At 36.9% G+C, this 15,281-nt stretch overlaps 1 protein-coding gene across 1 annotated transcript; it reads right to left on the reverse strand.

The window, feature by feature from the left end:
* Positions 1–13,949: 13,949 nt before the first annotated feature.
* Positions 13,950–14,912, reverse strand: LOC134314290 (transmembrane protein 121). Its single transcript, XM_062994860.1, has one exon. It carries the CDS (start codon positions 14,910–14,912, stop codon positions 13,950–13,952), a length of 963 nt encoding a protein of 320 aa, XP_062850930.1.
* Between the last annotated feature and the right edge of the window lie 369 nt (positions 14,913–15,281).

Genomic DNA, 15,281 nt, shown 5'->3' on the forward strand with positions numbered 1-15,281 from the left:
CTCACTCATTCATACACTCACTTATTTACTTACACACTCACCTACGCATTCATCCATTCACTCACTCACTCATACACTCACTTACTGACTCATTTACTTTCAGTCACACACTTTTACTAAATGATGTACAAAGATCCATACACCATGATTCATGATCCTCCAATGTACGTAAGTAGAGGTGTGTTTGAGGAGCGGTGATGCTGATGAAGATGGAGGTTTTATTATAGATTCTTGGTGAGATGAAACTGAACTGTCGGCTCTGAGATGTTAAATGTGGAACTGAATCACAGTAAAACAAGCCAGGTAAAGATGTTAAATATTTTTCTACTGAATTTATAGCTGCCCCTGACAGCATCACCGATTGCACCCTTACTCTCACACCTCTCACCCTCTCACCACCGCCCTTACTCACCAACAGCCATTTATTTCATCTGAGCAGCATCTCAGCTTTAGTGACAACAGCAAGAAACTGTTTTAACAAACACAATGTCAGACTAGAAATCTGATACATTTTTCACAGATCTTTGGAGCCACCAATTTTTAATGTACCATTTGTGAGGAAGAAACACAACCATGTTTCATCCAGAATGTAGAAAATGCTTTTGTAGCAAGCAGTTTAAAAAAAAAAAAAATAGACTAGATTAAATTCTAATAGAATATAATTTGGCATTTAATGTCATTAATTCTTGCTAGACTACATATAAATGACAAAACTGAATGTTGAATATTTCACACGAGTGTTTTAGAATTTTAGTCAAGTAGGTTATATTGTAATTTATTGTACATACTGAAATAAAACTGTGTTCCTTCAGGACCTACAGGTGCTACATACAACGCAGAGCTGTGTGGACAACATAGAAGTAATACTGCATGAAGTGTGTGTGTGCAAAAGTGTGCAAGACAATTCAGGACAGTGCAGACAGTTTGATTTTTGAATCAATTTTTTAATTGAAGGCAGTGAAGCAGCTGCTCAGGATGCTCTATATAGTTCCTCTGTATAATGTGGTAAGGATGCGAGGTGGAGATTAGCTTTCCTCAACCTTCATAGAAAGAAGAGATGGTGGGCTTTTTAGGTTATGGAACTGGTATTTAGCGGCCAAGTGAGGTTCTCTGCCAGGTGAACACCAAGAAATATTGTGTCTTGATCTCCACAGAAGAGCCGTCAATGGTTATTAAACAGTGGTCACTCTGTGTCCTTCTGAACTCTGAAGTCACCAACCATCTTTTTGGTTTTGTCCACATTCAGAGACAGGTTGTTAACTACACCAATCTGTTAACTGTTACACCTCCTCTCTGTATGCTGATTTGTTATTGCTAATAAGACTAATGTGTCATAGGCAAACTTGATGTGATTGGAGCTGTGCATTGCTGCAAAGTAAACAGTAATAGACTGAGCACACAGCCCTGAGGAGCTCCAGTGCTCAGTGTGGTTTTGGATGTGTTATTAGCTGAGTCCAGGATACATATCTAGCACCCAACAACACACTCTGATTATACTGCCATTCTCTTGTGCAGAGGGTGTCTTCATGTGTGTGTGTGTGTGTGTGTGTGTGTGTGTGTGTGTGTGTTCCAGATAGAGAGGTGAGCAATCGTACCCTTAAAAACTAGATGAAAGTGCTCAGCATCCCTGGAGAACTGACACATTCTTCAGCTCATATAGCTGATGTTCAGAATATGAACTGTGCAATATCAAAGAGACAAACAAACACACATAAACACACTCACGTACACCTCAGTGTATTTTGAGACTGTTGGATATATTCAGGGAGGTGCAGTGGTTTTCGTTCTGCTCCACTACTCAGGTCATTTTCGTGGGTATAGCCATCTTGTCTAGTGAGGTTTAAAGTCTTTTAAGAATATCAAAGCTATGTGGTTAAGAACTAAGTCTTATTAGGTCAAGACCAAGTTCAGTTTTCATTTTCATAGTTCAATCACTCTCTCATAAAGGCAGAGCTCAAACTGAAACTGATAACTGAAACTGGCTGCATACCAAACCCACACTAAATAGTGTGTCTAATTAGTGCACTATCAACTGAAGTGTTGAGTTACTGTAGCAGTAGAAGAATCTAGAAGCAGTAGAAGAGCAAAAAGTGAATCATGCATTTTTGAATCTGATCAGTAATTAGACCATACAGTCCCAGTGAGCCTGATTAGAAAAGGATAAACAGCTACAGTAGCAATGAGAAATATTCACTCCTCTCCAAACCTTAAAATCAATTATGGTGCCGTGTAAACAACGAGATAAAAATCTACAACACAGTCTCGGTATTTACTGACACAGACCAGCAGTTTTGAGAACATCAGCCCACATCATTCTGAGTTGAGTCCAATTATCACCAAGGTTCTATTTTGCCACAGGAGGCAGAACATTCTACAAAATGATGGTATTTCTGTGAATCCGTGATGCCAGACACACTGTGAAGACTGTCAGTTTCTGCAGCATAAAAACATTGCAACAACCCTGACCCACCTCCAAGCTTGAGCGTGCAGATCAAACAGTTCCAAGACTGATTCATCACTCTACAGAACTGTGTCCCAGAACTCTGCAGGCCTTTCCAATTTTCTTCTGGCGTATTTCACACAAATTGTTAAACATTTAACAGGCCCCCAAACTAAACTACTGTAAACACTAAACTAAGAGAGACATAAATGCTAACCCCTATGTAAACAGCTACGCTATGCTTATGCTAAAAAGAGACTACACAATAAACTTGACAAGAAAGGAACAATGGGCACAATTTACAATGACAAACAGAGATCAGACAAGGCTAGGCTATAACTATAACAAACTATGGCCGGCACTAAAATCAAGAATACTCAGAATAAAATCAAGAATATCCTTGACAGGATAACTCACAAACCAGCTTTTATGAACACACTCCCTAGATCAATATGACAATCACCATATCAGATTTACATTTAAACAGCAACAATGAGTCCATGTGAAGTGCAGAGTGAGAGTCAAATTTGCCATACAAAGTGGCTGCATTCGTGCTGAGCCGAGTGGCAAGGCAGATGGACATGATTCTGTCATTTCAGCCCACTATGATCTCCACTTCAGGTTTTACTTGTGTTATGGATTATTATTATTATTAAACACAGACACATCCTAAGAAAACTAACACTTAATGTCTAATAAGCATCAGTGTGTCTGAAGTAGTTGTGATGAAGATGGATGGAGGTGAAATTCCCCCAGAGTGACATGAAAAACCAGACCTGATTATAGAAAGTGTTTAGATTCAGTCAGAAATTCTAAAGGTGCTGCTATATAGTATACACATCTGATCTAACTACCCAAACCTATCGAATCCACTTACATTCTGTTGTGTCAAACTCTGTGGAATTGTGGGTAATTGAGATGACATATGCCATTTTTTCTTTCTTAGTGAATAAATGAGGAAGATAATAAGGAGGGATGAAGGGTTTATGAGATCAGAGATTTGTAGGAGGATTGAGACAGGGTTGAGCTCTCACAGTGAATCAAATAATTAAAAAAGTATAAAAAAATCCATGAGGCTTATCTAAAGGAACCCATCAGTAAAAAAGAGCAGGTTAGAATCAGTTTGTTTGAAGATAAAGCAGGTGGGTTTAAAGTTCCTTCATCTTCTACCTCTACCATAAATCTTCTGGCATGTGATTACTGAATATGTGGTGGTAATGTGGGAAAGCGTTTTACCACTGGGTCCAAAACAAACCATTTAAAATGTAAAAAGATTTATTTTTAAGCACATCAGCTGTTATTATATTGACATTTAAGATATTTAAATGTCCACACTGTAACAAATTTCTGTAGTTTTTACAGTATTACTACTGTAGAATGATAAAATTCTTACTGTAGAACCTGTACACAGCATTTTACTGTAGATCTGCAAAGGATCATGATCAAGATTCAGTGGTGGGCGAATTCTACAGTAAGCATATTTCTGCTGTGAATCACAATACGGTAAGTTTAAGCGGGATTTTTCTTTTTCTGTCAGTTTAAACAATAATCCGTCTTTGGTAATAGTACAGTTTGCATTATATCTAACACAAATGTAAAACAAAGCACTTGCACATTTTTGTTTTTGTTCAGAACAGCTGTGTTTATAAAAAAATATGAATTTATTTATTTAATTATCTATGTATTTTCAAAAACATGTTTTAAAATGTTGAAATTCAATAAATGATTTTTTGTTACAAATGCAGTGTCTTAATTTTTACAATGTATAGTTATTTTTTGAATATTATTTTAGTGTTAAATGCTGTAATGCCTTTAAAGTAGTCTGATATTTGCTGTAATTAAAAGACTGTGATAACAATTACAGTAAAGTGATTACTGCTGTAATAGGTTACAGTAATGTGAAATTACTGTAAAAAGAGCTACAGTACTGTGATTATTACTGTAATAAATATTACAGTATTTTATAGTTACTGTAATTAAATTTGCAGTATGCGTACTGTAAAATATATTACAGCAACTTACCGGCTAATTGCTGCCAGCAAGTTACTGTACATTTCAGTCTCCTTTTTACAGTGCACCCACACACACACACACACACACACACACACACACACAACATCCATACAGCCTCCACACAATGTTCAGACAACCTCCACAAAACACTGTAGTTAGGTTGTGAATATGTTGGGGTAAAGTGAGTAAACATTTACTTTTTTACATTATATGTTTTGTTAGGTTCAGGTTTGAACAACAAGTTTCTGCTTCATTTAAACTCCTATTCCTTTTAATGAAAGAAACAAACCAACAACATTCTGATAGTGTTTCCTTCTACTTCATCTTTATGTTTGGCTGTTTCTCTTAAAATGTTTGAATTTCAAGTGAAGAAGCAGCTACAAAACATTTTCATTAAATAAATGTACAAAGTAAAAATGTATGTTTAGCTCAAAACAATAAGCAGTACAAATGTTGAACAAGTAGATCAAAATGTTACAGAGATGTTGCTGAAAGGTTATTATATTACCTACATTGCACACCATCATAGTTACAAAGTGTTTTGGTTAAAGGTTCTGTCAACATTTATACAACTTTAAAAATGTCACAACCACAGATTGGGATCCTCAAGTCATTGTATTGACTGGGATGAATTCAATGTTGGTCATCATGGACGTATACATCAAACAAACTGGATTATAATTACATTTTCATGCATTTATTTATTTTAGCAACCATTTAATCCCGGTTAGAATTGCAGTAGGTTTAAAGCCATCAAATACACTGCAATCCATCAAAGGGCGTCAGTCAACTATTCCCTGACTCACCTGTTCACTCAGTCATCAGGGTATATTAAATGTGTTGAAGAGTAGGTGAATGTTGCGTGTTTTATGCCTGATGCCACCTTGCACTGTATATATAGATGCCAAGGGGTTTTGTCCAGGTGTTCACATCTGTATTTTTAATGGCATGGTGGCTCCAAAATCACAGACATCTAGTTAGATTGTTGGTCATGTTGGTCACTGTTAGTCAGAAGTTCTGGGCTTGATTTTGTGATTTAGTGTGGATGTTATAATACCGGTACTGTAAATTAACATTTTCTCTTAGCTGCTAGTGAAGAGAAGTGAAGAGCTGAACTTTATAAATGTGGCTTTGTCTCATATTATGTAATTCACGTTTGGTTTGGCTTCCTTTATCTTATCCGAATTCACAGTGTGTGATTTTATGTGTATTCGTAGTAAAGAGAAAGGACAGAGCTGATTGATTAGTTGTTTCTAATTGTTTGTAAGTGATTGATTTTTGTTGTAAGTAATCGATTTCCCTTTTTCTTGCCAGAGTCAGACCTCCTTCTCCTCCTCCTCCTCCTTCTCCATGGTTTCACAGGTTCTCTGGTCAGCCACATCCTGACCAGTAATGTGTTTTTATTCTATAAGTCTGATTGGTCCAGTTACCTGGTTCTCTGAGACCAACATCCACACAATTCTACTGTTTATTGTTAGTGTGTAGCTGGTTCATTTACCTCCATTATTCACCACGATCAAAACTTGCTCACTCATTCACATTAGATTTATAAAACACTCAGTCATCCTCAAACTGGTCTTTACATACAGGGCGGGAAGTGTGGAGTGATTCAGGACAGGGTTACAGTTTTTATTACTAATAATACTGACAGACATGGATTTGTAGCTGAAGTCGATTTTTAGAAAAAAAAACCCCACTAAGAACAGTAAGAATAGACTGAGCCAGTTGGCTAACAATAAACCAGTGCAACAAGAAACCTCTAATTTGAAATTAATTATTGAATAATAAATCTTTAACTAAATATTTGCTTTACACCAGAAGACCTGTTTAACATTAGCTAGCTGACAAAGCTAACTTATTTTTTTTGGCGGTTTCTTTCAGAATCTTTGTATGTCTTTGGATGTTTTAGTAGCAGTTTCCTAACATTGTATTTATTTTAGTATAGTAGGCCATACAATAATGATTAAAGAAATATTTCTATTTGTATTTATCTTGACTCTGGAAGAATGAATCACTTAGAGTATGAATCTTTGAAGTGTGTGAAGTTTAGCATGAATTATAGCAATACTTACAGCACAACGTGAATTCCATCAGCTGGTTCTATTAGTCCAGACAGACACGGAGCAGGAGTTAAACGAGCTCTTTCAGAGATGAACGGCTTTAACAGAAATGAAACAGATTAGCAATTAGCCTTTAACAGGAGATCAGAGCAAAATAGCTGGATCGCTTCCATTTTCTAACTGCATTTAATTTAAACCTCTCAGTAAAACTGTGATCACCATTCTGCCATAATCAATCACAATCTAATCACTGTGACTGCACACTACACACTGTCCAGTACACACCGTGCAACACACACAGTCCAGTACACACCATCCAAACACACTGTCCGATATACACACGGTACACACCATCCAAATACACTGTCTGATATACACACAGTACACACCATCCAAACACTGTCTGATATACACATAGTACAGTACACACCATCCAAACACACTGTTCGATATAAACACAGTACACACCATCCAAACACTGTCTGATTTACACACAGTACAGTACACACCATCCAAACACTCTGTTCGATATAAACACAGTGCAATACACACAATATAAACACACTGTTTGATATACACACGGTACACACCATCCAAACACTGTCTGATATACACACAGTACACACCATCCAAACACTGTCTGATATAGACACAGTACAGTACACACCATCCAAACACACTGTTCGATATAAACACAGTGCAATACACACAATATAAACACACTGTCTGATATACACACAGTACACACCAACCAAACACACTGTCTGATATACACACAGTGCAGTACACACCATCCAAACACACTGTGCAATATACACACAGTACTGTACACACCATCCAAACACACTGTTCGATATGAACACAGTGCAATACACACAATATAAACACACTGTCTGATATACACACAGTACAGTACACATCATCCAAACACACTGTCCGATATACAAACAGTACTGTACACACCATCTAAACACACTGTCCGATATACACACAGTACTGTACACACCATCCAAACACACTGTCCGATATACACACAGTACTGTACACACCATCCAAACACACTGTGCAATATACACACAGTACTGTACACACCATCCAAACACACTGTGCAATATACACACAGTATTGTACACACCATCCAAACACACTGTGCAATATACACACAGTACTGTACACACCATCCAAACACACTGTCCGATATACACACAGCACTGTACACACCATCCAAACACACTGTGCAATATACACACAGTACTGTACACACCATCCAAACACACTGTGCAATATACACACAGTACTGTACACACCATCCAAACACACTGTGCAATATACACACAGTACTGTACACACCATCCAAACACACTGTGCGATATAAACACAGTACTGTACACACCATCCAAACACACTGTGCAATATACACATAGTACTGTACACACCATCCAAACACACTGTCCGATATACACACAGCACTGTACACACCATCCAAACACACTGTGCAATATACACATAGTACTGTACACACCATCCAAACACACTGTGCAATATACACACAGTACTGTACACACCATCCAAACACACTGTGCAATGTACACACAGTACTGTACACACCATCAAAACACACTGTGCAATATACACACAGTACTGTACACACCATCCAAACACACTGTGCGATATAAACACAGTACTGTACACACCATCCAAACACACTGTGCAATATACACACAGTACTGTACACACCATCAAAACACACTGTGCAATATACACACAGTACTGTACACACCATCCAAACACACTGTCCGATATAAACACAGTACTGTACACACCATCCAAACACACTGTGCAATATACACACAGTACTGTACACACCATCCAAACACACTGTGCAATATACACACAGTATTGTACACACCATCCAAACACACTGTGCAATATACACACAGTACTGTACACACCATCCAAACACACTGTCCGATATACACACAGCACTGTACACACCATCCAAACACACTGTGCAATATACACATAGTACTGTACACACCATCCAAACACACTGTGCAATATACACACAGTACTGTACACACCATCCAAACACACTGTGCAATGTACACACAGTACTGTACACACCATCAAAACACACTGTGCAATATACACACAGTACTGTACACACCATCCAAACACACTGTGCGATATAAACACAGTACTGTACACACCATCCAAACACACTGTGCAATATACACACAGTACTGTACACACCATCCAAACACACTGTCCGATATACACACAGCACTGTACACACCATCCAAACACACTGTGCAATATACACATAGTACTGTACACACCATCCAAACACACTGTGCAATATACACACAGTACTGTACACACCATCCAAACACACTGTGCAATGTACACACAGTACTGTACACACCATCCAAACACACTGTGCGATATAAACACAGTACTGTACACACCATCCAAACACACTGTGCAATATACACACAGTATTGTACACACCATCCAAACACACTGTGCAATATACACACAGTACTGTACACACCATCCAAACACACTGTGCAATATACACACAGTACTGTACACACCATCCAAACACACTGTCCGATATACACACAGTACAATGCACACAATTCAAACACAAAGTGCAAAACACACAATCTAAACACACTGTCCGATATACACACAGTTCAGTACACACCATCCAAACACACTGTCCGATATAAACACAGTGCAATACACACAATATAAACACACTGTCTGACATACACACAGTACAGTACACACCATCCAAACACACTGTGCAATATACACACAGTGCAATACACACAATATAAACACGTCTGACATACACACAGTACAGTACACACCATCCAAACACACTGTGCAATATACACACAGTGCAATACACACAATATAAACACGTCTGACATACACACAGTACAGTACACACCATCCAAACACACTGTGCAATATACACACAGTGCAATACACACAATATAAACACGTCTGACATACACACAGTACAGTACACACCATCCAAACACACTGTGCAATATACACACAGTGCAATACACACAATATAAACACGTCTGACATACACACAGTACAGTACACACCATCCAAACACACTGTGCAATATACACACAGTGCAATACACACAATATAAACACACTGTCCGATATACACACAGTACAATGCACACAATTCAAACACAAAGTGCAAAGCGCACAATCCAAACCCACAGTGCAGTACACACAGTACAATACACTGTACAAACACACAGTGCAATACACACAGTACAATACACACAATACAAACACACTGTCCGATATACACACAATACAAACACACTGTCCGATATACACACAATACAATACACACAATCCCAACACACAGTGCACTACATCCACAGAGTATGGATTTCATTTACCACTGAATACATGATTTTATTTTACTACTGATGACAAAAATAGATTAAACAACAGATTAAATAAAATTAGCAGTTGTTGGTGTGTTCATGCTTGTGAAACACTTTAATAAATAAGGAGCTACATCACTTGAACTAAAACTAAAGTAGAATAAATAAAAACAATTTATCTATACTTAATAATAGAAACTAACTGACATTTTCAAAAGGTCATTAAAAAAATAAATATCACAGGTGAATAATAAATGTAATAATTTACAATAATACACACACTTTATACACAGTGTTTTTAATAAGTAAATATACACAAATTATTTATCAGTGGATTTTATTCTCAGATTTTTTCAGTTCTGATTTTGTACATTAATAAACAAAAACATCACAAAACAATCTGAATGTCTGAAACACAGTTGAAAAATAGACGTATAGATTTATAAATCTTGCTTTCTGGAATGTGGTTTATAAAAAGTCCTTTTTCTCTGGTGAATGTTTCTGTGTTTTCACTGGAGCTTCATAAACCAATTTTAAATCCAGTGAAATCTTCCGAGGTTTAAGCTTTAGAAGCTCTGTGGTACATTTCATTCTTCATCCTCTTTAAAAACAACAATGAAGCTCTTTTATCTGCTTCAGCCGAGTGAAGTTTCATCTCTAAACCAGGTCAGTGTGAAATCAAAAAGATCTAAAAGCTCATAAATAATAAATAACTATAATAACCCTGAAACCGATGCAGCACTGTGAGAAACTGCTGCTCAGTATTCTTTACAGATCAGATACATTCATAATGTATTAATTACATTTAATTCTAATGCAATTTTCAGTCATACACACAGGCTGCATTCACACTGCAGGTAAAAGAGGTAAAAGTGATTTAAATCAGATATTTTTCCTCATATGTGATAATTATTTCTTTCAGTGTGGATAGCAAAAATCACATAGTCTGATATATTTCATTCTAATCTGATTCACTTTCATATCTGGTACTGAAGTTTGATACGTATCTGATCTGTAGTACCGAAACCTAATGTTGTAATGTACATATCTAAAATATGTATCTGTAGTCATATTTAAATGTTCTACAATTTTAAAACCAAATTATACTTGTATTATAGAGTTTAGAGTATAGAGTTTAATATTTTATTTGTTTTTATTTACAGTAAAGTTCATTAAAAATTTGTCTTTGATTATTCACAAAACAATCTGCGCAATTTTAAATGGTCTCTTCTTCACTTGGGTACCATGGGAATAAGATTTGCTAACACAGGCACAGAATTCAAAAAGAAAGCATCTCCACTAAGCTCATGGTACTTTCATTATCTTTATCATTTCAAGGAATAAATAAAGGAAATAAAAAGTAAAAACATTAATCATGCATGAAACATTAATTTATTTACTGCCCTTACAATAAACAAATACTACGACAGAAAGTAGAACTTTTAAAATGCAAAAATATAAAAGTATTTTTGTAAGAACTATAATAAAATAAATAAAGTGTGTTTGATGAATTTCTGGTGAAGTTTTTTTACATGCAGCTCAGTTTATGACAGAGATCAGATTAGATCAGATCAAGCACAATAATTATAACGTAATGAATCTGAAAAATAAAATGAATTTACCCTGAAAATCTGATTTGTATCCTGCTCTGAATCCTGCAGTGTGAACCTAACCATGCTGAAGTGATTCAAACATTTCTTACATTAATTACATTCAGCAGTGAAAACAGCACTAACCAATAATCTAACCAAATCAATTATTTCTAATTATTTTCATGTAATCTGATTACAGTCAGTAGTTCACATACATTCATACATGATGATCTGTTGGCAGTCATGTGGTTTTATTACTTTTTTGCAACTTGTGACTGAATGATTGAAACACAAACTTCTTTGTCTATATATTTTATTTATTTTCTAAGTTTATTGATGATTTTCTAAAAATCTGCTGGGTTTAAAATATACAGAAACCAACTGGTGCTGATGCTACTCTATATGGCCAAAAGTATGTAAATACACCTTTTAATAATAGTTTAGGTGTTTTAGCTTCACCAATTGCTTACAGGTGTATACAATCAGTTAAGGTAAATATGTCATGCGTCAAACTTTGTGGCAAGAGTTTAGGGAAGGCTTTTTTCTGTTCCAGCATGGCTATACTTCTGTGCAAACAGCAAAGTCCATAATTGCATCATTTGATGTGAAGGAAATCCAATAAACACCTTAGAGATGCACTGGCAAATCAGTTGTGAGCCAGACCTTCCTGTTCAGCATCTGTGTCTGACCTCACAAATGCTCTTTTGACTGAATGGGCACACATTCCCAGAGACACACTCCAAAATCTTGTGAATAGCCTTCCCAGAGGAGAGGAGATTGTTAAAGCAACAATAAAAGGGCATCTTTAAATGAATGCAGTCATGGTTTATTATCCACATATTTTTGGCCATATAGTGTAAATCTGCTTTTTGACTCTGGAGAATTTTTATTTTTCAGCTCTGTAATTTAGAATTCTGTGTTTAAGGAAGATGCTGCATAAATATAAAATGTTCTTATATTAATGTTTGGAGTATTAAAGCTGATTAGATTGGTTATACCTCCACATTACCACCACACCAAGACTCCAGTTTCACTTGTTCATAAATGATTACACAACTCAAAGTGCTCGAGTCAGCAATCCTACACATTGTGAGGTGACCTTGGGTTTAAGAGGTGCACTACATGCTGTTATTTGGTCGATGCTTTAATCCAAGGCTACAGGAAATGATCCAGGAAATTGAAAATAAAGAACCAAACAGTGGCAACATGGCTTAATGGACCACATATACAGAATAGAGTATATACAATAGTACAAACCCTATTTCCAGAAAAGTTGGGACGTTTTCTAAAACGCAGTAAAACAAAGAATCTATGATTTGTTAATTCTTTTGAATCTTTGTTTAACTGATAAAAGTAGAACAAATATATCTACTGTTTTCACTGTTTAACACATGTTAAGGGCCAATTGTTTTCTGAAAAACTCCTGAGCTTTGTCATACAATGCCGTCCGTCTAATGGCTCAAAGGTTATGAATGTTCACTGGTGCCCTACACAGACTGAGATCTCTCCAGATAAGGACAGTAGATGATAAAAGACTTAATTATTTGCAATGTTGCATTGAGAAATGTTCTTTTTAATTCGACAGGCAATTCCCTCCTGAAGTTTGGCACAAAGTTGCCTTTTGGTGGATCCTCCTTGTATACCCAATCACGAACCCATTACCTGTTACCAATTCACCTGCTTATTGTGGAACACTGTAACTTAAATATTTTATAAACTTTTTACTCTTATTTTGCCACTGTCCCAACTTTTTTGGGAGTGCGTGTTGCAGGCATAAAATTCTACATTTGTTTCTATTTACAAAATACGATGAAGCTGATCAGTGAAAACATTTGAAATATTTTTGTCTAGTTTTACCAGTTAAAGATTCAAGAGAATCACACGTTCTTCATTTTACTGCATTTTATTTTAATGTAGTAAAAGTTTCATTGTTTTTTGCTTGTTCGATTATTGTGAAATGATCATTTGATTGTGAAATGATTGGCTAGAGTACAAATTTTACGTCCTAAATTCCAGAAATATTCCACAAAGATTAATGTGACAATAAATCAAGATCTACAAAATTTCAAAAAGAAAGTTTTATGTTTGACATTTATCTTGGACTTAGTTTTTAATTTTTAAAAATGTAATTAGTGTATTTAATAACCACCAACAGCCAATTACACATCACATTGGGAACTGCTGATCATCAGGAAATTACTGCTTGAGCTGTATATATTATTCATTATAAATGTATCAGACACATTTGTGATGTTTTCTTTGTTTGTAAATGTAAATTAAACATTATTTTGAAGTGATTAATAAGACATTTGCTTTTTGGGTCCTAACTTTTTCAGAGCGACATGTGCCAACTCCATGTGAACACTCGCATTTCACCGTCTTGTTAAAAATCCACAGTTCATGGTATAAATATGTCATGTTTGTTTGGGTGTGTTGAGGTCAGGTAGGGGAGTTTGGTTTGAATGTACCATAATGTCGCGACTCGGAGGCAGTGAGTTCTTATGCAGCTCAACACTGAACGGCACTGGAGGAGGAGGAGTGTTTCGACTAGCATTAGCGCTCTGCAACTGCTTCCTATACTGCACAAAGCTGCATGTCTTCAGCACGATAGCAAGAATGTTCTTTCCCAGTAGGATCCCTGAGACACGGCTGTCTTTGTACAGAACCATGTTCCCTCCACGTATAAAGATGGTGACCACGTTGATGGTGATTAGGCTGAGGATGGGGTAAAGCATCATCTTGTGTGGGCTGATGTTGATGCCCTGCATGCTAATCTCACTCAGGCTAACGCAGGGCAGCACCAGCAGTAGGATGTAGCAGTAGAAGAACATCACACCTTCGGCCCACAATGGAAAGCCTTTCTTTTGAGGTTCCCACAGGTTTGCCTGGATGTCCAGAATGTCCAGGAGGTCCACCACCACCCAGAAGAGCCGGTTTCGGATCTCCTCCTTTTTCCGAAATGCTGTTACATACTCCATGTGATCCACCGCAACCAAAATAATAAACAACGCTGGCACACACACAGACAACAGCAACGTTAAAGCCTTACGCGTCAGAGCATCCAGAATCTTCCGGTCTGATTTGTAGTTCTGATAGATAAAGTAGACCTTGATCTCCAGGACGAAGATGTAGAGGAACCAAAGGATCATGGCGTAGCCACGTTTAGCTGTCCTGAGCTCAGTGCCCACCCATACTGCAACATAGCGCAGTGCTATTAGGAAGCACACATCGCCCACACTAACGATGATGAACACACCGATCTTCCGGGGCCCGTGGTTCTGTTCCACCAAATACGCATCCATCAGTGCCATGCTGCTCACGATCACCACACATGACAAACACACATGTGCACCGTTGGTTGGAGGTGGCGGGGCCATCCTCACGCTGGAGCCTCCTGATTGGTCAGTTCTGTTCTCTCAGGCTACACCTTGCATGGCTGCTAAATAAAGAAAAAAAACTAAAATTATTGTTTTTTTTATTGCATTAGATTAACTTCAGTATTAAAGTTTCTACAGGAACACTATGCCGTGATTTAATACAATTTCAGAAGAGCTGAGAAACAAGCTGAAACATTTCTAAAGCTTAAGCTTTAATGTATTCTAACTGGGAAAACTTTGAACAGTGATGAATCTTCTCAGAAGTGGCCAGCCTGCTGAACTTCCTCTAAGGGCTCAGTGACAACGTTTTACATTAATTTACCAATGATTTTAAAAATTCATGTTCAAGAAGTGCAGAATTCCTAGCCT

This window comes from Trichomycterus rosablanca, chromosome 5 (assembly GCF_030014385.1).
Source record: "Trichomycterus rosablanca isolate fTriRos1 chromosome 5, fTriRos1.hap1, whole genome shotgun sequence".
Taxonomy (NCBI): Eukaryota; Metazoa; Chordata; class Actinopteri; order Siluriformes; family Trichomycteridae; genus Trichomycterus; species Trichomycterus rosablanca.